The sequence below is a fragment of the Filicampus tigris genome, chromosome 22 (genome assembly GCF_054856515.1).
Source record: "Filicampus tigris isolate MCC_2025a chromosome 22, RoL_Ftig_1.0, whole genome shotgun sequence".
NCBI classification, from domain to species: domain Eukaryota; kingdom Metazoa; phylum Chordata; class Actinopteri; order Syngnathiformes; family Syngnathidae; genus Filicampus; species Filicampus tigris.
The window spans coordinates 9195687-9217532 of record NC_141238.1 but is presented as its reverse complement, the minus strand read 5'-3'; the positions used below and the strand labels follow the sequence as shown (position 1 = coordinate 9217532).

At 39.3% G+C, this 21846-nt stretch overlaps 2 protein-coding genes, 1 long non-coding RNA gene and 1 pseudogene across 4 annotated transcripts in view; 2 read left to right on the top strand and 2 right to left on the bottom strand.

The window, feature by feature from the left end:
* Positions 1-2372: 2372 nt before the first annotated feature.
* On the bottom strand, positions 2373-3394 carry LOC147126888 (E3 ubiquitin-protein ligase TRIM35-like; annotated as a pseudogene).
* Positions 3395-5296: 1902 nt separating this feature from the next.
* On the top strand, positions 5297-10717 carry LOC147126887 (uncharacterized). Its single transcript, XM_086022096.1, has 2 exons — positions 5297-5663; positions 7459-10717. The coding sequence occupies exons 1-2, from the start codon at positions 5543-5545 to the stop codon at positions 10071-10073; spliced, it is 2736 nt and encodes a 911-aa protein (XP_085878222.1). The 5' UTR covers positions 5297-5542; the 3' UTR covers positions 10074-10717.
* Positions 10718-15957: 5240 nt separating this feature from the next.
* LOC147126885 (uncharacterized) overlaps positions 15958-21846 on the top strand; it is a 14712-nt gene continuing 8823 nt past the window's right edge. The window contains exons 1-3 of one of the 2 annotated variants that reach the window (XM_086022109.1): positions 15958-16063; positions 18649-18740; positions 20616-20678. In XM_086022109.1, coding sequence (XP_085878235.1) covers positions 18659-18740; positions 20616-20678 — 145 coding nt within the window. In that variant the 5' untranslated portion in view covers positions 15958-16063; positions 18649-18658. Of the gene's footprint in view, positions 16064-17072; positions 17363-18648; positions 18741-20615; positions 20679-21846 lie in introns of those variants that run through there. The other variant, XM_086022108.1, reaches the window with a different exon arrangement.
* LOC147126886 (uncharacterized) lies at positions 16549-18221 on the bottom strand. The gene is made up of 3 exons (XR_015084697.1): positions 17450-18221; positions 17220-17376; positions 16549-17127 (listed from the first exon to the last, which is right to left on the bottom strand). It is a non-coding gene; the product is annotated as an uncharacterized LOC147126886 (long non-coding RNA).

The following is a 21846-nucleotide window of genomic DNA, read 5'->3' as shown; positions in this document are numbered from 1 at the left end:
ATTTGACAGAATGATCAGAGTATAGTATTGACCTGGGTGGCACGGTGGTCGACTGGTTAGCACGTCGGCCTCACAGTTCAGAGGCCTCCGTGTGTGGAGTTTGCATGTTCTCCCCGTGCCTGCGTGGGTTTTCTCCGGGTACTCCGGTTTCCTCCCACATTCCAAAAACATGCATGGTAAGTTGATTGGAATCTCTAAATTGCCCCTAGGTGTGATTGTGAGTGCGGATGTTTGTCTCTGTGTGCCCTGCGATTGGCTAGCAACCAATTCAGGGTGTCCCCTGCCTACTGCCCAAAGACAGCTGGGATAGGCTCCAGCACGCCCCGCGACCCTTGTGAGGATAAGCGGTATCGATAATGGATGGATGGATAGTATTGACTTTATATGCGTTTTATTAAAACACTGAAATGGAAAGCAATTTTATTTTGAAATGATTCAACATATTTCTGGCCTGACGGTGGTGGTTTGAGCTCTGCAGAGACGTGGGAAGGAAGGGCGGGCTGCAGTCAGACTCTCCTGAAAAGTGACTGACAAATTCAAGGAAAAAAGGGCATGGACCCAAAGGATCTCAATGTCAACACTAAAAGCGATAACTCAACAATTTAGAGTTGTTAATTTGGAGTCATTTTGATTTGTCAAAAGGTTTACTGCTTACCTGGACTTTATTGTCAATGTGGAACCAGTCGTCGAGCTTTTCGGGTGGCCTTCAACTTGACGTGTCCTCTTTTTCAAAGTTCTTCAATCCGGGGTCACAGGACCAATATTGGATTTTTTACCCAGTTTTTTGTTGATTGGCTCGTGTAAGAGGCCAAAAATTAAATAAACTTTATATTAAAAGATTAGAAATTCAAACACAAGAGACGACACTTTTTTTATTACAGTGCATTCAACAAGCGTCTCGTCAGATGATTTGCTCATCGTCCGGAATCTATGATTGATTGGAGTATCAGCTAAGATGTTTGATTGATGAAGAACCTCCACACATTTTCTTCGTTTCCCACATTCTGTCGTCATTTAAACTTCTTCCTTTTTGTTGAAATGGAGGATATCTAACCTCACCCTGTTTTTAATTCCACATTCACAAAAGCAAAATGGAGATGGCGCTGTCACAACATCACGAACTTCAGCCTGTTCTGCCCACGCGCTTCTTGAGAACTGCTCCGCTGAGACAATCTTTTTGAAGAAAGAAAACTTGATTGGCCGGCAAGCAAAACACAGTGACCAACAACTGTGACAAGTGGGAGAGTCCCACTCAATATCTGCAGGGACGCCGACAGCTCGTTGTCTATCTTCCTGACTCATCTGCATTGTCATCATCATTGACGCTCGTTCTTTGATCCTAAAGTTAGTGGTACTGTTTAAAATGTTCTACAGTGTTTTATTCACTTTGACTTGCATTTAACTTTTATTTATTCCAGGTTGACGTTCAATTTTGCTTCAACTACAAAATTAATTTCCACAGCTACAAGTTGTAGAATTTCCTTTTTCACACGTTTCCCTCCAATATAACATTTTGGTCTCTCAATGCTGTTGTCACACCATCGTGACAAAATCTATCGACAGACGTTGACAAAATTGTTGGCATTGTTCTGTAAAGCATGGGCGCAGATAGCAGAGGCCACACGGGGGTACAAATTTAAATCAATATCACATTAAATATATACATTATTATAGATATATGTTAAATTAAATAAATAATGAAATATTTAAATAGATATTGAAATGTTTGGACAAATAATAAATATTGAAATAAACACAAAATTCACTGAATTAATTTCAACATAGTGAAATAATTGAATATATATAAAAATAAATGAATATTAATATGAGAGAACAAATATTGAGATTAAATTAAATTGAAAATAAATATTGAAACATTTTTAATACATGCTAAATACATACATACAAATATTGTAATAAACACTGAAATATCCCCAAAATATTTATATAAATATTGACATTTTGGAATGGATAGAAATTAAATGACGGCGTGTGTTCCTAAATATTGAAATACATGAACTTAACATTTAAAATAGTGAAGTATTCAATTAAATATTGATATAATTATACACATTGAAAGAACTGAATACATACTGAAATAGACAAACTGTGAGCTATGTAAAATGTATTGAAATATTGAAATAAATATCGACATATTATAAGAAATATTTAAATAAGCAAATTGAAATAATTACATGAAAATCAAAAGTGGGATAGATAATGGATGATGGATGGATAAAATAAAGACTGAAAGTACCAAAATAAGTAATTATAAATAAGCGAACAAACAAACAAATTAATAAGAAATAAATATTAGTAATTGAATAAACAGCAAAGTAAAGACTTCATGGCTTATTTATTTATTAAAAATAACAAAGAACAGCATAACATTTCGCCTCAGGTTTACACATTCTTAGGCAGTCATCTTTACTCAAATTTGTTTAGTTTTTTTTTTAAGTTACTGAACCGATCAATCCATGTCAACAGTCCCTTTTAAAGAAATAGACGAGCAAATTCAATCAACTTGTGTGAGTATTTATTTACATTGGATGCTTTCTTGAAAGATGAAATGAACCACTTTGGAAAAGAGTTGTCTTATTGTGAACTAATAATTGAGCTTACATCCCAAGTGAGTGACCAGCTGAAATTTCCAACAAGGTCCAGTTGTGTTCGGGTCCAGAATGACGGGACTGTAGGAGAGCGTCTCCTTTATTCGTTCCCACACGTTGAACACAAGGTTGCCCACATGCTTGGCTTCGTCCGGCAGAGCTCCTGGAAGCGGCTCGGGCTTGTCGGGCAGATTCTGGATTCTGGTCATCGCTGTCTTGAAGTCCTTCATGAAGGAAACGGGGTCAGAGGTCAGCTGCTCCTCTGTGCTTCTGATGGCGTCTGAGAGAGCGGCCACCTCTCTATCCAGAGCCTCAATCTTCTCCTCCATCCTCCAACTCTTCCTCCGCTCTTCCTTCCTCACAGCAGACAACCTGGCCTCCTCGTCCTCAACATGCAGGAAGCGATGAAGCTCCTTGAAATGCTTCTTAATCTTGCTTTCCATCTGCTCGCTCTGGACCTTGATGTACGCCGCATGTTCATTGCAATTGTCTCTTACACAATTATAAACTTTCAGTCTTTCCTTTGCACCCTGCAGGCCTTCCTGGAGTTTCTCTTTGTGACCTTCGACATCTTCCTGAAAGGGACGGAACTTGTGGCCAGTGTGGATTTCTGCATGCATGCAGACGAGGCACACAAGCTCCTGGTGGTCCACACAGAAGAGTCTCAGTTTCTCCTTGTGCAAGCTGCAACTCTCCTCCACCTCCACTGAGCCTTGTGTGAAAAGGCCTCACACACATTCCTCAGGGCCTCAGTTTGAAGGTGGATTCATCAATCGACACCTTTTCTTACAGACTAGACACGATCGATCCCCTTTCTGCTCCCACCACTGCTGCACACACGCACAACAGAAGTTGTGACTACAGGATCTTTAAAAATGTCCAAACAGGTCGGACATTGGAGATCATCCTCCACTCTTTCAGCCACGGTGCCTGCGAAGACACAGACTCAGTCAAGTTCCCTCTCAGGAGAGCCGCAGTGCGTCTGCCTCAGTCACGAGTCAAGGAATTGTCAGGCCGGAAGTGCACTTCCTGCTTTTGTTTTCAGACTTGCCCGCAGAAAAAAGCACGCAGTTATTTGGCATCAAATAAAAAGCACTTTATTACCACTTGTACAAGAACATTTCAATCCAACAAGTCACACGGGACAAAAAAGTGAAGAATGAAAGCAAAAAGACAGTTGTGAGGGAAGTCCACTCGAGGTGGTTGCTCCTCCAGTCTGTCAGCCTCGTTCTCCTTTTATTGAGTTCAAGCAACATAAATTCACAGAAACAGACACACGACAATAGAGGTACTTCCTCTTTGTATGCACTTAACCGTCAACTGCTAACAGCATCCTGTTTCACACTTTACACATATAGTGTCCTTAGGCAACAGGTCTGCTGAAAACACCATCAACAAGTCCGAGTGTGCGACTTTGATTGGCAGCATGGAGGTTGTGTGCGGAACAGGCCGTAGAAATGCTGTGGTGGCATAAGTGACTTTTCATTCTACTTTGTTCTTCCTATTTTTGTTCTTCAGAACGCTTCAATAAAAATTGCCAGCATTCATTAATAAAAACAATGCTTTCAAGGCAAACATTTTTTTTAATTACCAAAATGTTCCATAAAGCGTGTAATTGTTTTATTCATAATATTTCATTTTTTTAAATTACTCAAGTTTATATTTCTTTCTTTGAGAAATGAGTAGATGGTTTTATTCATAGCATTCCTTAGAAAATCAAAACCTCCATCGATAACGCCTCAAAGTAATTAATTGAGACGACTTCAGGAGACTTAATGTATCGTGTATATTTTTCACATTTTAAAACCATTCCCTGGTGTATTCGTTACATGTCTGTGTGATGCATTTTCAAAATTCAAGCTGTCCAGTATTTGTCCAGTATATAAACAAAAATGGAAAATTACCACAGGAATTATTCTTTGTTTTTCTTTTGGAAAGTTTGTTGTTTTTGGAGTTTGTTAGTTTGGAAAAAGCTGTATTAGTTTACTATAAACACACAGAGGGATGGATAAACAATGTACACTGTTTGAACAATATTTTTGTTTTATCCATTTCTGTTGCTCTCTTTCAATATATTATACGTGTTTAAGTGTGTTTCCCTTATTTTTAAAGTGTGTTTGAATACCTTTCAAAAATTAGATGCCATAAAAGCTATAAAAAATATATTGATGGCATATTAAAGGGTATTTCAATATCATGGATTTCACTTATGGTGGATGTGGTCTGGAATGTAATCCCCACCATGCGGGATTACATTTCAGTAGGGAATGATTTCAGCACATTGATTTTTCATGATTTTCTAGTTGATTTTAAATACTCGGTGATAATCATTCAATTATGGCTGGGTGTTGACAACACTCTTATCTTACGTTTTTCAAAATTGACAAGATATTTATTTCACTTCAATGACACAAAAATGTTCATAATTCTTTGGAATAAAACAATTTTATTAATGTTCTCTTAATTTAGTGTTTTATTTGTAGAATGTACATTTGGTATTTTTTTAAAAGTGCGTTTGTCACCTTAATTCTAACTATTTTTTGCGATTGCTGGAATGTAATTTGTTTCTAATTTAGTGGTTCTCAGATATGGGTCCATCGTCCATGACCGGTCTGCTCTATCGCAGCGGGGCGTGGCCTGCCTGATTTCCGCCGCACGTCAACTCCAACGGACGGTTTTTTGTTACGTAACAAGACACCCTCCGGTAAATCATTCTTCCGATTTAGTGCTGAAGTTACCCACTGCAGCCTCCGCACAGGACGTCCATCAATACTTTAACGGACTACGACAACATTTATTACGTCTTGGTGTACGGATTAGCTCGACTCGGCGCGCGTTGATGTTTCTTGGACTAGTTATCTTATTTTACCTTACACAACTCATCGTCAAACAGCGATCAATAAGTGCGAATTTGTTGGAATTGTCGTGTGACAATGTGCGCAAGAACGACACCAAAGTACAAGGAGGAACTTCGCAGAATAAAAGAAGAGAACGAGGAACATCAACTGCTGGGCGAAGTTTGCAAGCAGCCTCGTATTGTGCGACACGGAGCAGGTTTGTACACGTCTTACTCTCATTTGCTTTGGAAAAACGACTTTCTAGAAATCTGCATGTCACACGTGTTTGTATTTCACTGTAATCATTTCTGTGTGCAACGACGGCCAGATGAAGTTGTTGTGGGAAATTCATTCAAAGGTTGTTGCCACTTTATTTTCATTTTATTTATTTATTTGGCTGTGACCAGTGTTACGGTTTAACTGTCTCCCAATTCCAGCTGTGACCATTTGGGCAATATCAGTCAAGTAATTTTCTGTATCCTTTTCTGCAGCTTAGTTGCAAGATACATCAAAATACTTCCAACTAATGTGTATATGTGTATATATATCTGTATATATATATATATATATATATATATATATATATATATATATATATATATATATATATATATATATATATGTATACATACACATTATGTTTAAGAAGGACTGTATTTTGTCTTCATATTGACCAGTTTATTTGACTTTCTTCATAGTTCTGTTGACTTCTTGAAGTCTTAATATGAGGATTAGATGTTAAAATAAAATAATCTAAATTCAATGTTTTTCCCCCCGGTTCAATAGTTGAAAATAAAAGGACAAAAAAGAACCAACAGCAATTCAATATATATCAATATCGACCAATATGAAATACTTATATTGTGATTGGTGTTGCCACGGGATACCAGAACCATACCCCGATTTTTCAGCGTAAAATACAGCTCGATACCATTTTAAAAAAAAAATAATATCAGTATTTAAAAGAAAAAAAAAAAGGCACACGTAGCTCACCAACTCCGTCTCCTGTATATACGAGGCCAGTGCCGCTTTTGACGGGGTCAATCCAATCCATTTCATTTATACAGCACATTTAAAAACACAATGCTGTTACAAAGTGCTGCACATATGTTTGTGATATCACAACAATGAATATATAAAGTAACAAAATAAATACATAACAAAGATAAATAAATACATAAAATGAAATTAAAACACACAGAGGACCACACAATTCACGCCGTGTTAAAAGCCAGAGAATAAAAGTGGGTCTTAAGACGAGACTTAAAACACTCGACTGAGGAGGCCGTTCGAATATGGAGGGGCAGAGCATTCCAGAGTCTGGGGCCAACCACTGAAAAAGCCCTGTCCCCCCGGGTTTTAAGATTCGTCTTCGTCTTCACCAGAAGGTACTGGCCCCCTGACCTCACAGCGCGCGCTGGACTGTAAACCTTAATCAGGTCAGCAATATAGTTTGGGGCTAGTCCATTCAAAGCTTTAAAAACAAATAATAAAATCTTAAAATCTATTCTAAAAGTTACTGGAAGCCAATGCAAAGACGCAAGAATTGGTGTCATATGATCTCCTTGTTTGGCTCCGGTTAAAAGGCGTGCAGCAGAGTTCTAGACTAACTGTAAGCCTGAACGTGCTTTTAGAGAAATTCCATAATAAAGAGCGTTACAGCAGTCCAGACGAGATGAAATAAAAGCATGCACAACCCCCTCAAAATGCACAAAAGATAAAAATGGTTTAACTTTAGATAAAAGACGAATATGAAAAAAGCCTGACTGTGTTTATCTGTCTATGTAATTTAAAATCACTGTCCATAGTGACAGTCACTGCTCAAAAATGTCAGACAGTGTGCATGTCTTTCCCCAAATAACCAAGGATAGGCTTCCCACAAAAATGCATCAGGAAGTGAATTTGCAAATGCCGAACAGTACATCGCAATCTTAATTTATCTGGCTCTCATAACCTTCATCCTAAATATGAACTATAATAATACCATGTGCGTTTGTCTTCTTGTCTTGCAGACATTAGTGAATATGTTTATCCTCACATGAAAGAGGGAGAGGAGGATGAAGAGCCCCCCCAATTTAAAGAGGAAGAGGAGCAGCAGTCTCCTTATGTTAAACAGGAGGAACAAGATATCTGCAAGTTGCCATTGACTCCTGTATCTTTGAAGTGTAAAGATGAAGATCAAAGTGAGGTGAGCAGAAGGGCGGAGCCTCCAAGCAGCAGCTCATGTCAACACGTGACAACAGAAGGTGATGCGGACCACTGGGGAGGACCACAAGGAGACGGCCTCCGACCTCCACTATCAGAAAGTGATGAGTTGTCATCAAATGGTGATGATGAAGATGATGATGAAGAATGTGAAGGTGATATGACATGTAACAAAGACAACAAATGCTGTAAATGTTCTGAGTGTGGGAAAACTTGTGCTTTCAAGGGACGTTTAAAACACATGAGAATACACTCTGAAGAGAAACCTTTTTCCTGTTCAGTTTGTGGCCAAACATTCTCTCGGAAGGGAAGTTTAAATGATCATAAAAGAACACACACCGGTGAGAAACCTTTTGCATGTTCACATTGTGGCCAAAGATTCTCTCAGAGGTCAACCTTAAAACAACACATAAGAACCCACACTGGTGAGAAACCTTTTGCCTGCTCAGTTTGTGGCCAAACATTCTCTCAGAAGGGAAACTTAACTTATCACAGAAGAACACACACTGGTGAGAAACCTTTTGCCTGTTCAGTTTGTGGCCAACCATTCTCTCGGAAGGGACACTTAAGACGTCACACAAGTACACACACTGGTGAGAAACCTTTTGCCTGTTCAGTTTGTGGCCAAACATTCTCTCGGGAGGGACACTTAAGACGTCACACAAGTACACACACTGGTGAGAAAACTTTTGCCTGTTCAGTTTGTGGCCAAAGATTCTCGCGTAAGTCAATCTTAAAACAACACATAAGAACACACACTGGTGAGAAACTTTTTGCATGCTCAGTTTGTGGCCAAAGATTCTCTCGGCATGGAAACTTAATAAGTCACACCAGAGTCCACACTGGTGAGAAACCTTTTGCCTGTTCCGATTGTGGCCAAAGATTCTCTCAGAAGGGACACTTAATAAGTCACACCAGAACCCACACTGGTGAGAAACCTTTTGCCTGCTCAGTTTGTGGCCAAACATTCTCTCAGAAGGGAAGCTTAACTTATCACAGAAGAACACACACTGGTGAGAAACTTTTTGCCTGTTCAGTTTGTGGCCAAACATTCTCTCGGAAGGGACACTTAAGACGTCACACAAGTACACACACTGGTGAGAAACCTTTTGCCTGTTCAGTTTGTGGCCAAAGATTCTCGCGTAAGTCAATCTTAAAACAACACATAAGAACACACACTGGTGAGAAACCTTTTGCATGTTCAGTTTGTGGCCAAAGATTCTCTCGGCATGGAAACTTAATGAGCCACACCAGAACCCACACTGGTGAGAAACCTTTTGCCTGTTCAGATTGTGGCCAAAGACTCTCTCAGAAGGGACACTTAATAAGTCACACCAGAACCCACACGGGTGAGAAACCTTTTGCATGCTCAGTTTGTGGCCAAAGATTCTCTCGGCATGGAATCTTAATAAGTCACACCAGAACCCACACTGGAGAGAAACCTTTTGCCTGTTCACATTGTGACCAAAGATTCTCTCAGAAGGGACACTTAATAAGTCACACCAGAACCCACACTGGTGAGAAACCTTTTGCATGTTCACATTGTGGACAAATGTTCTCTCATAAGTTAAGCTTAAAAATACACACAAGAACACACACTGGTGAGAAGCCTTTTGCATGTTCAGTTTGTGGCCAAAGATTCTCTCAGAAGAGAAGCTTAAAAATACACACAAGAACACACACTGGTGAGAAGCCTTTTGCATGTTCAGTTTGTGGCCAAAGATTCTCTCAGAAGAGAAGCTTAATAAGTCACACCAGAACACACACTGGTGAGAAACCTTTTGCATGTTCACATTGTGGACAAATGTTCTCCCAGAAGTCCACCTTAAAACAACACACAAGAACCCACACTGGTGAGAAACCTTTTGCCTGCTCAGTTTGTGGACAAATGTTCTCTCATAAGTTAAGCTTAAAAATACACACAGGAAGCCACACTGGTGAGAAAACTTTTGCCTGTTCAGTTTGTGGCCAAACCTTCTCTCAGAAGGGAAGCTTAATAAGTCACACCAGAACCCACACTGGTGAGAAACCTTTTGCATGTTCACATTGTGGACAAATGTTCTCCCAGAAGTCAACCTTAAAACGACACATAAGAACCCACACTGGTGAGAAACCTTTTGCCTGTTCAGATTGTGGCCAAAGATTCTCTCAGAAGGGAAGCTTAAAAAGTCATACCAGAACACACGCTGGTGAGAAACATTTTGCCTGTTTAGTTTGTGGCCAAAGATTCTCTCAGAAGGGACACTTAATATGTCACACCAGAACCCACACTGATGAGAAACCTTTTGCCTGCTCAGTTTGTGGCCAACGCTTCTCATGGAAGGTTTCTGTCAAAAGACACAAGTGTACTGGTGGCAACCACAATAATCAAGAAGTCTTAAATGAAAATGTTAATGTTTCACAGCTAAAGTATTTAACGTGATAATTATTTACAAAATCTGCATTGTTTTATTCAATGTAACATATTTTTTGTAATTTTATCCTCGTCTCTGTATTGACTAAAATCCTTTTTTTTTGCCAGGTTTTACCAATTACCACTGTTGGTCCGTTTTTTAGCAATGTATGCACTATGTACAATGTTTTTGTGATTTCCATATGAAGTAACTTCTTGATTGATTACATGGACTGTGAAGAAACTTTGACATTTGATAGGAAGGTGGGAAAGTGTACAAACAATTCTGCATTGAATACAAATAAACTGTGATTTTTTTTTTTAATCGATGAATAAGGCTGTTTATGTTGACTTTGGAGGTTTGTTAAAGCTATTCAGTGTAACCCGAGTTCCTTTAATGTTGTTTAAATTTTCATATATATTTGTTCTTCTAAATTGTGTTCTTGATAAATGTTGTTTTATGGATGTGTGTGTTCTATATGATCATTCTTAAGTTTACATGCATTAATTCATTTTGTTAGGAAAAGGCTTTTTATCTTCAGTTTTTTACGTGATCATTTCTCACTGGACAGTGATTGTGAAATCAGGGTATGTCCAGTCATCCTGGAAAAGTTGAGGAAAGTGAACATACGATTCTAGTTTGCATTATATTAAATGAAATATTCAATGATTAAACCAAACAAGCAAATATCGCCCATTGTTTATTCCACTTCAAAGGAAATATGAGCATGAACTTTCAAATGCATTTTTAACGATGACTCCATCCTACATCACATCATTCATTAATTTTTCACGGCTGACGATTAGAGAGGTCCATTTTTACGAGACTTCACGCCCAACGCCCCACCCTCCTGCTGCTGGGGCAGACCATTAGCAGAGGGAGTGGGGGGGGGGGGGGCGTGGGGTTGGTCAATAGACAATATGCACGTAGTGGTGTGACGTATTTCTGGTAAAATCTCATAAGGCATCGCCCTTTACGGTCATACCCAGCGCCATTGTTTTTAAGCTGTTTTACTTCAGAGAATTTCTATCAGTTGTCAACGTTTTGAGGTAGTTTGGGGGATTATTGTTATGTGTATGGTTGCGTGTATTGGTGAAGAAGAGGTGAGAGGAAAGCACATCGAGCTATCCCTGCTGTGTGCCTACCCAGATAATAAATAGGTTGTACACGGTGTTACTGCGCCTTGTTGAGCAGCGTCTGCTGGCCACCAGATGGCAACTGGAATCTGCGCCGGTTGGCTCCTGGAGAATCGCTGTGTTGTCACAGAGTCTCATTTAAAGCGAAAGTCAACCCCATATTTTCTTGACAAAAATTGTTGTATGTGCCCCCACTAGTCAAAACAGGACTTTCTGATTACAATTGAGTTTGTGGAATATGAGTTCAAAAGAAAAATCAACCCGTTTGTATCCATCTCAGGGGGCGGCCATTTTGTCATTTGCTGTTGACTGAAAATAAAATCAGTCAGTTGTTCAGTGCTCTGGTAACAACCAATCACGGCTCATCTTAAAAAAAACAGGTGAGCCGTGATTGATTGTTACCTGAGCAACTGTGATGTGATGTGATGTGATGTGATGTGATGTGATGACAAAATGGCCACCACTTGAAATTGATAAAAACAGGTAGCTTTTGCTGCTTAATTCCTATTCCACAAACACAATATTAATCAGTAGAGCTGGGAAGTCAGTCCCGGGGGTGGAACGGTCCGTCCCGGACGGACATCCATTTTTTGGGGCGGAGGACGGGGATGACACGTTTTAAAAAAGGGACAGACTAAGCAAGGGCGGAGTTGGATTTTAGTCCGGCCCACTAATCGGACCTCATGCGTGTGACGTGGTCGCGAGGCGGCCAAAGTTCATCTCGAGCTACTCGGCAAAAGGCTTCGTTTTACTCACGTGACCGACGCATTGTGCTGTGAGACGTGTTGGCGACAGGTCTGCAACACGTGCCGCACACGCGTTACAAATTGTTACTGCGGATATGACGCCACGCGCATTCTCTCTCGTGAGCTGTCCGTTATGTCACATGTTGCGATGACGTCCAGTTTCCCGGCAATTTATTTGTTGCCACGGAGGAGAGGATCCACCACGTAGCTCTTTGCTGCTGCGAAGCGAACTAGTTTGGCAGCGGCGTGGGTGTTATGTCACGTGTGTGTAGCGACACCCCCGGACTTGGAATGAAACTGTCACACATTTTCAAATCAACGCATGAGGGTTGTGCGCGAGTATAAAGGGAAACTGCGTGCAGCGCTGCCGCAGTGACATGCTCGCAGATGTCGTCCGCGGGAATATAAAGAAGCCTGAAATGGGCAAACGACAAAAATTGCCTGCGAACGCTTCCGTGTCTTGCCTTCTGCTCTCTCGACTCATCTCTCGCTCCAGTCTGTGTTTTTCCTTCAAACTCCGTAGCTCCTGCCTTCTGCCTCTTGGAAGATGTGGAGCTCCTGCCTTCTGGTCTCCTCAAGCATGTGGAGCTCCTGCCTGCGCAGATCCATTTCCTCCATGAACGTGGCCTCATGGTTCCTTTCATCCATCCGTTGGATGGCATCCAGGAAGAGGTTCTCTCTGTCCCTCTTTCGCTTACCTATAGGCATGTAAATGCACAATGAGTAACGGTAAATAATTTAAGTGCCCTTCAATGAGTGAAATGAGGGCAAAAAAGATGAATGGCATTTGCAACAATTAAAGTCTAGCCCCGCTACTACCTGAACCATCATGCTAAACGAGTGTCTCGCGAGAGGAGTGTCGTCTTTTGGAGGCAGGAGTTCGAATCCCGGCCGAAGCGTAAATAAATGTCACTTGCGTGCCAGAATTGTTCAAATTTGATTTGTGAGCATTCTCACTTCAGTTTAATAAGAAATCAACGTTGGTGTGTTTTATCTCTGTGCATAAACATGTTCCAAACGTTGTTTTCAGTGGAACTTATAAGCTTTTCATTCATTCATTATCTCCACCGCTTCTCCTTTAAGGGTAGCTTTTATTCTACATTTTGTTATCGTGAATAAGCTAAATGTTACTGTCATGAATGGCATTCAAGTTGGCCTGTATTTTAAGTATTGGCCTTTATTCTAGGGTGTCAATGTGCCCGATCTCACCATTATGTAAATAGATTGAAGTTCATTGAGATAAAAAGTTCAATATATAGGAATGTCAATAAGAGCCTTGAACGGATTGTAGAAGTAATGGTTGTAAATCATGGTGTACTAAACAATCTGGGTTGTGATATTTAAAAACCTGGAAGTGTAGACCTTTTATTTTGAAGGTGTATGATCACATGACCCGAGTCGGTTGAGCTGTTACTGTGGAATTGTGGGAGTGTGGGAGACTGATGGAAACAGGAATCAGCAGAGAGATATATATACACTCAACAAATCACAAAGCAAATATGGGAGCTTTTCATTCAAATCACCTCATAGAATTGCCTATTTGCATCAAGGTTTCTGTGTTGAAAACAGCTCACAAACCTTAAAAGCAAAACATAGTCTTACCAATAAATCACTTTAAGATGACATGTTGGAGTTGAAACCTCTGAGCACTGCTGCACAGCGTTCACACTTTATTTATTTCAAAATGGTGTCCATTATTTCAACATTTATTAACATATCCCATTACATAGATATGTATCCATTACTTTTTAAATGTTTAGGTTTTTTATATTTCACTATTTATTTGTTTCAATATTTATTCGCCTTTTCTTTTTAAATATTCCAATATTTATGAAATAATTTCACCTTTGATTGAAGTATTTCACTATTTTTTTTTCAATCGTCATTGTTTGTCATTATTTCAAATCCTTTTTAATCCAAGTCTAACTAAATTTAACATTTATTTAATCTTATTTGAATTCTCAATGTCTTTATTTCGACATGCATGTAATGATTTCAAGCTCGACTTTTTTTTACCCCATTTCTTGGTCTGGATTTTCTGGAAGAGCTTCAAGCCTGCTGTGTCGTCGTCCGTCTTGTGTGTGGCTTGCGAAGCGGAGGGATTGCTGGAAGTTGGGGAAAGTCGTAGGCTCCCTCTCGACATAAGATTTTGAGCGGAAAAAGGTTTGCAAACTTGGACCGCCACTTGACATCAGCCACAAATACGTGTTGAAATATTTGAATACATGTAGAAATAGTTAAATAGTTATTTAAATTCAAATCAATAGCTAAATAATCATTGAAATAAATAAAGTGGAAATTGAAAATAGTGAAATATTTAAATAAATATCCATGTAATTATAAATATTTATATAAATAAACAGTGGGATTTTCAAAACATGTTGACACAATGTTGAAGAGTATTGAGATATCTAAACATTTTAATAAGTGTTTTCTCTAGGAAAGTTGAAATAATTGCATTGATATTGAATAAATTAATATTGAAAGAGGTAAATAAACGTTGAAATACAATGAAGATAGAATAAATGACTGGCAAACTAAATAAAGGATGATGATAGAATAAATACTGAAATAAACAATGAAATATACAAAAAATACTTAAATAAAAAAACTATTTTTTGTATATATATGTTTAAATAAACAATGAAATATTTGAATAAATATTAAATAATTAAATAGATATATTAATGATACTTAAACTGGACATTTGAAGTGAAGTATTTAAATAAATATTGTTATGATTGTAAATGTTGAAATGAATAAACAGCGAGAAAAACGTTTAAAAACGTACTGAAAAAATATTGAAATAAATACTGTAAGTAAATATTTAAAAAAGCAAATTGAAATAATTGCATAAATGTTAAAATGAATACATTTTTTTGAAAGCGGTAAATAAAAATTGAAATAAAAATACTTATATAGTGAAATGCAGAAAAAAAAAACTTTAATACATTATTTCTTGATTAAAATTTGTCTAAGCTCAACATGACATTTTGTTCTGGTTGAGTTCTTTTTTACACATTCTTAATCAGGCATCTTTGTTCCAAATTGTTTTGTTGAGTTTAATGAACAGATCAAACCATCAAAAAGAAAAAAAAATAGCTCTTGCAAAACAACAAATCAGATTTCAAGCAGCATCACTGACTTTGAGTTGAAACACAAGGAAGAAGTGGAATTATTTGCAGAGGCATTTTATCACTTGTCCTAAAGAAAGGAAACATTTTCTTGTTGTCAGACAAATGAATCCAAGCGCAAGGATTCGTTTTCCACAAATGAGTGTTTGTAAGAGAGTCAGAGCCTGAAACTGATTTTTCGATCATGTCTACTTGAACTCGGATCCTCTGCGGCTTCACTGACTGATTACGGAGTACTGATATGAAAACCATCCGTCCGAAGACTCCACGGAAGAACCGCTTATAGCGCCATACTCTCAAGTCGTCTGGCAAACAAGCACCCCAAGGCTCCAAGCAGCCATCAGGACACATACAAGCGCACGACAAAAAAGTATATAATTCCGCCTTCGTCAAACTGTTGACAGGTGTGACGTCACACAGGAAGTGCCACCTTAACCACGCTCCTTTTTTGCGTCATATCCTGTTTAAAACCCGCCCCTTTGATGGCGTTATTTTGTAGTCCGGAAGAAGAGCCCCTCCTCTAGCCACACCCCGTTGATGACGTCATTTTGTAGTCCATAAGCCCCACCCCTAACCGCGCGCTATGATGACATCATGTTGTAGTCCATAAGCCCCATCCCCACCACCTAAACACGCCCAATACCTCATCTAAACACACCCCTTTGTAGTCCAGAAACGCAATTTTACCTCTAACCTCGCCCCGATGCCTCACATCCGGTCGGCCATTTTACGTTGCCATGCTTTGTTTCCTGTCCGCCATTTTGGCACTTCCTAGTCCACGCCCCTTTAACACATCATTTATGATTTATGATGTATTAAAGCAAGTATTTTTAACGTCTGTCAAGCTCCTCCTCCTCCTCCTCTGCGTCTGTTTCATCCTCCTCTTCCTTCAATTCATCGTCATCCTTCTCCTCCCCCTTTTGTTCCCCTTCCTCAGTCAACGTCTCTTTTGGTAAAGTCTTGACAGCTCCAGTCAAGGACGTTTGAGGGATGTCCATTGGGGGTATGTTCTCCTTCTCAGCCTCCTCGAACACCGGCAGCTTCTGCTGAGGGCACTCCGTTGTAAAAACATGGTCAGCGGTCACCGTTGGTTCCACCGTGAGGTTTACGTCAGCCACATTCACTGCCGTTTCTTCACAATCATTATTGTCTTGGTTGCCGGTTATCTGTGTCAGAGGTCTGTAGGTGGTGGGCGTTTGTCTCGACCTTTAAACCCCAGGACCACGCTCCATTGGCTGACCCCTTTGGGGTCCCAATGGTGCCCATACCGTTTCTATGCGTCTGGATGTCTGTCGGCTTACTGGCATTGTGGGTGTTGTTTTTTTTTTCTCGAGCCACATGTTGTTATGGGTTGGTTTGGAGATTTGCTGTATTATACCTACCGAAAGGGGTTGTGGATGACACGCCTCCTCGCCTTAGCCGTGGTTTTCTCGTGAGTGAGTGTGAGAGTGTGAGAGAGAGAGGCGTAGTTCAAAATAAATATCCAATTGTTTTTATTCAAATGGAATCAGTAACTTAGAAATAAAATAGTAAACAAAACACAGCAGGGCTGGAGCTTACCGGTGGCACACTATAGGGCACGAAAGAAGTAGAATTCCTAAATCAAAAACACCCCACTGTGTGACATAGTGATCTAAAAACACACACGCCAGTCCACACAACACCGCAAAACAAGAATCCCGAATCTGGCCACCACCGCAAGCCTCCAGTCCTGCAACAACAGAAACAAAAACAAATAAACAATCAGTTAAAAGGTGCTACTAGCAAATGCTCTTTTAAAACACAAAAATAAACTAGGCGCTGACGTCAAGTGTGGCCAAGATAGTGTCTATTGAACACCGGCCAAGTCGCGCTAAACGGCGGGGTAGCAACCGCCACCTCCCAAACCCCCCGTGGTCCGCAGCTTGGGTCGGCCGCTCAACGGCGGGGCGGCGTACGAGCCACACGAAGACGCAGTGAAGAGGAGATCCAGTCAAAAACAGTCCAGCGTTAGGTGGAGCACTAAAAGCAAAGCAGCAGCGTCTCTGGAGCAGCCGACTCTCGTGGCCCCCCTATAGTCGGTTCACGCTAGAGGAGGTCCAGAGGAAAATAAATTTGACTCTGTCTTGGTTTGTATGATTAAAAGTAGTGACAGACAGGTGGACATGTGCCATACATACCAAGCGGCTGTGTGGATAATAGTACAGCCCGGAGACGGGAAAGAACAACCGCTCACCTGGACTCAATTAAGAGCGGCAACAAATGCAAACTTGCATGCGTGCAGGTGTTTGGGATTCCCCCACAAGAGCTGCAGAACGGCCAGGTGAGACACTTAGTCTAGAATTTAATTCAGCAATTGATTTTAGCTCCGGATACTAAAGAAACATTTAGGCAGCTACTGCTACATCACCTGTCTTGGCACTGCAGAGGGACACAGGCAAATGAGGTACCCCAAAAGTGGTGGCATAACAGTCCTGCTCACCTTTATAGGGAGACCTCGATTGCTGATTGGCGAATTAATTAGGGCAGGGCTGTGCAACTACCACCAGAAGGCAAATGCATCTCATCCTGCCACAATAGATATATATATATCTTTAAGTCAGGGGTGATGTCACTTTTATATTGACATGCAACATGACGTTTAGATTTGACCTCTTTTGGTGGAGACCTGGAGTGGTCTAGTGTCCTCCAGAACTGATTTTGTTTTATGATAGCTAAAGGATTATTTTAACGATTTTTTAAAATTAGGGGTGTTGACAATGACATATTCATAATTCAAGGGACTTTTATTTTGACATGAAGCATTAGATGTGGATGGGGACTTCTTTTGGTGAAGATTTGCAGTGATCTAGTGACCTTCAGGACTGATATGGTGTTGCGATGACAATTGGATTAGTGTGAATAATATAAACAAAAAAGGTTTACTTGTGGATGTATATGCACATTTCAAATAAACTTTATTTTTAATACATCTCAAGAATAAAATTATTGTAACCATTCTACATTCGCTCAGAAGTGGGCTGTTTGCGTTATATCAGAGAGGTTATTTATTATTTCTAACCCGAAGCGTTATGTCCAAATACGTTGAGTGGAATTATTTTATTTTGAAGGTGGCTTTCGGCGCTTGTCGTCGACCTGTTACGGTAATACCTCGTATGAAAGAAATTAGGGGCGGCTCGTTTGACTTCTGTTTTTTCGAGTGGAGACTGTCTTAACCGCAGGATTTCAGAGGCGGGGCAAACCTGCGCCAACAGACAGCGAAATGAACCAATCAGCCAGGAGCGGATGTGACGCTGCCTCGAAATACTCTTTCCCTTTCTCTTTTTATTTAAGCACACACAGCGCAGCATTTTCCTCTATTTGTCTCAAATGTACTCGAAACACTCGACGTAGACGCTACTCGCCACTTTTATAAACTTAAATATCTTATGTTAAATCTTTGTATTCACTTTAAATCGTCTCGATGCACATTGGAGCTTCTTGACCTGGCCTAGTTTAGCTTAGCTTAGCTTGCTAGCCGCTAACAAAGAGACGTTTGAGAACATCACTCAGCGGAGATCAAAGAGTGAGCGTCAAGTGTTGTGATAGCCGTGTGAAAATGTGTGCTAGACGGACAGCAATGTACGAGGAGAAACTTTGTGGAGCAAAAGAGGACGAAGACGGCGTTTTCAAGAAGTCTCCGGTTGGCTCACGCAGAGCAGGTTTGTTCCGTTCACAACTTTCCCATTCCCTGTTTGTTTTTAATGGCAAGACCTTCATCCGATCACCGTATGACAAATATGGTAAATATGACATTATTAACATTCAATCACGTGTAACTTGATATCCAATTTCTGTACATATTACGCCAGTCAGGCATTAATAAATTACGAATTTTACATTTTAAGTCAAAGTAATACTCCTAAAAGTTAATTATCCTAAAAGTGAAATGAAAAGTACGAATCGCAAATGGTTAAATATGGACAGCGACCGTTGCTTGGAATCCTTGCGCTGCAAAAACGGTTTAATAAAACAAGACAAAAAGCAATAAAGTGAAGACTGTCACTTAATTTAGGTAAACTTATTTGATAATAGAAAAGGAAATTTCTATATTTTTTTAATCTAGTAACTCGCGCGTATGTCTTAGAACTTGTGTATTTACACTTCTGCTCATACTGTAAGTCTTTTTTTTAAAAATTATTAACAATTTTTACATAACTTCACACAGAAGACAAATAAAATAAAATAGCCAGCAAATTATAAGAAAAAAAGAATTAAAATTAAATAGGTAAACATAAAAAATGCCAGGGGTCCTAAATAAAAACTAAGACATATTGGAAACATTAAAATGGGAACACAATTTCACAGTTTTAACAGCTTTCTTATTTTTACAACCAGATATAGAACGTAAATATATGTCCATCTCTTTCAACCACCCGCAAAAGTTGAGTTTTGCTTTTGAAAATTTACATTTGTGAATATAAAACTTTGTAAGGAACATTGCAAGATTAATTGAATAATATTCTTTTTCAAATGACATGTCATAATTGAAAAAAAAAACAAAAAATACATTCTGTAAAGAAAGTTCAAAGTTACTTAAGATGTTGTCCAAGATGAATCTACAAATGTCTTGCCAGAGTTTGTGAGTATAGTCACATTTCCAGAATAGATGTGTAACAGTCTCTGAAGGGGAGTCACAGAAGGCACAGTTCAGTTCAATATTACAGTTAAACTTAATAAAGAAGGATCTCACAAGATAAAATCGATGTATAATTTTAAATGAAACTTCTTTCACCTTATTTACTAGAAAGTATTTTTGAGGCAGGGTCCAGATTTCTTTCCTACGTAAATTATTTACATGGCAGTTCCAGTATGAGATTATAGTAGTGTTAAATACAACTTCATCTTGGAAAAGAGCACGGATCTTGCGATTGTTTTTATGACAGAAAGGGTTGAGGCTTATTTTACCAATTCGAGAATCAATAACATCAGTAATAGGAGTGTCAAATACAGAACCATAGGCTATGCAGCCCCTAAACAGCACAGATAAACCAAAAGGAATAGCATCAAAAACTACAGCAAACTGTTTAGGGGTCACCGGTATCTGGAAGCATTGAAGAAATTCCTGATAAGTAAATAAAACTCCTCTATCATTAAACAATTAACTCACCCAAATAACATTATGCTCAAACCACTTCTCAAAAAATATAGATTTGTTCTTATAAAGTATATCTCTATTATTCCAAATAGAATAATGGTGTGGTGTAAAGTTGTGTTTGTAAATTATTGACCAAGGAAGGAGTGCTTGCTTATGGAACTTATTGATATATATATATATATATATATATTTTTTTTTTTTCAAATATTTTTCAAGGGTTAGGGTAAAAGAGGGTCTGAGAATGTCTGGCAGTGAATGAGTTAAAAGTGCAGCCATTCTTGCTTATACCACCATCTGTTTTAAACGCTGCTAGATTTTAACGTAATTTGTTTTCCCCCCGTTACCGTAACACTTTGGGATGTTCCCCCATGATAAATGAAACATTATTTTTATCTAACCATCCCTCCGTCTAACACATTTCCCCCTCCTTTTTTTACAGCTGTCTCAAACAGACAACAGTCAAGCTCATCGCATCGCCGCAGTGTAGACCAAACATTTCAAGGTGGGGAGTTCCACGTCTTCTCACTTCAATCCGACACTCAAAATTCAAAACATAAGAAAAAGCGCTTCGTCTCCACGCTACTTGACAATAGACAATAGGAAAATCACACAATCCACAAAAAGTCAGCATCATCAAATGCTCATACGATGCGATTACAACATAAACAATGCATACAGAATCAAATAAATACCATCAAATGACACTCAGAAAGCATGCGCAATCCGCTTGTAGAAAGCAACTCAAAATAAACACTTCAACGCATGGCAGTTTCCAAACAAGCTTACAATTATTGACAAAAGCATATCATTTTCAAACACTTGATTAAATGTTGATTTTAACTGGCGACTCAGACAATCCCCAATTGGCCTATCTCGTGAACTCTGTATATACGTCACAAGCCGTAGTTATGAGAGTCGCGCCCGCAACACGCTGCTAATCAGCTGTGCGTTCCTCAGGGGCCCCTCAGCGGCTCTCTGGTGCCCTTGGCACTGGGCTCCCAGGCCCTTTCTGGTGGCTACCGTTGGCCAAACGATCACACCCACGTTTTCTCTAAACTACGTTAAATAAACTGTACAGCAATCACACCAACAAGTGATAACAGCACGACACATTTATAGCTCTTTACTCAACACTGCTTAAGTAAATAACGTCAATAACAACACACAAGCAACAAAATATCAACCGATACACAGCAATAAATTCCTGAATTTCAGAGCTTTTATCTCATACTCTTTTCGGCTGCTTTTATCTAATACTATTTTCGGCTACGCTCTTCAACTCTACAATATGATAGAAACACCATTGGGAGATTTTGTGTAAACAAAGCACTCTCTTATCTTTTATTTTTGCTGGTGCCAATCTCAAGAATATTGTAGAGTTAAGAGCGAGCCACTCCAATGGACATCCTCCTTGGAAGATCACGTCGGGGTCACCAAATTGTTGGAAAATTTCATCAATTCACTCACTTGGGATGTAAGCGTAATTGTTAGTTCACAAACCACAACCATTTTCTAATGCGTGTTCGTTTAATGTTTCAAGAAAGCATCCAATGTAAAACAAGACTCACACAAGTTGATTGAATTTGCTCGTCCATTTCTTTCAATCTCTGAAATACAGGAATCAGACAAAGTCAGATCTGGGCTTCTTTTCTTACCTCGCGAACACTCAC

Excerpts from the sequence above, each read along its gene's own strand:
- LOC147126887 (XM_086022096.1), top strand. The coding sequence starts at position 5,543 with ATGTGCGCAAGAACGACACCAAAGTACAAGGAGGAACTTCGCAGAATA. Across the intron at positions 5,664-7,458 it reads TATTGTGCGACACGGAGCAG|ACATTAGTGAATATGTTTAT; the intron begins GTTTGTACACGT and ends CTTGTCTTGCAG.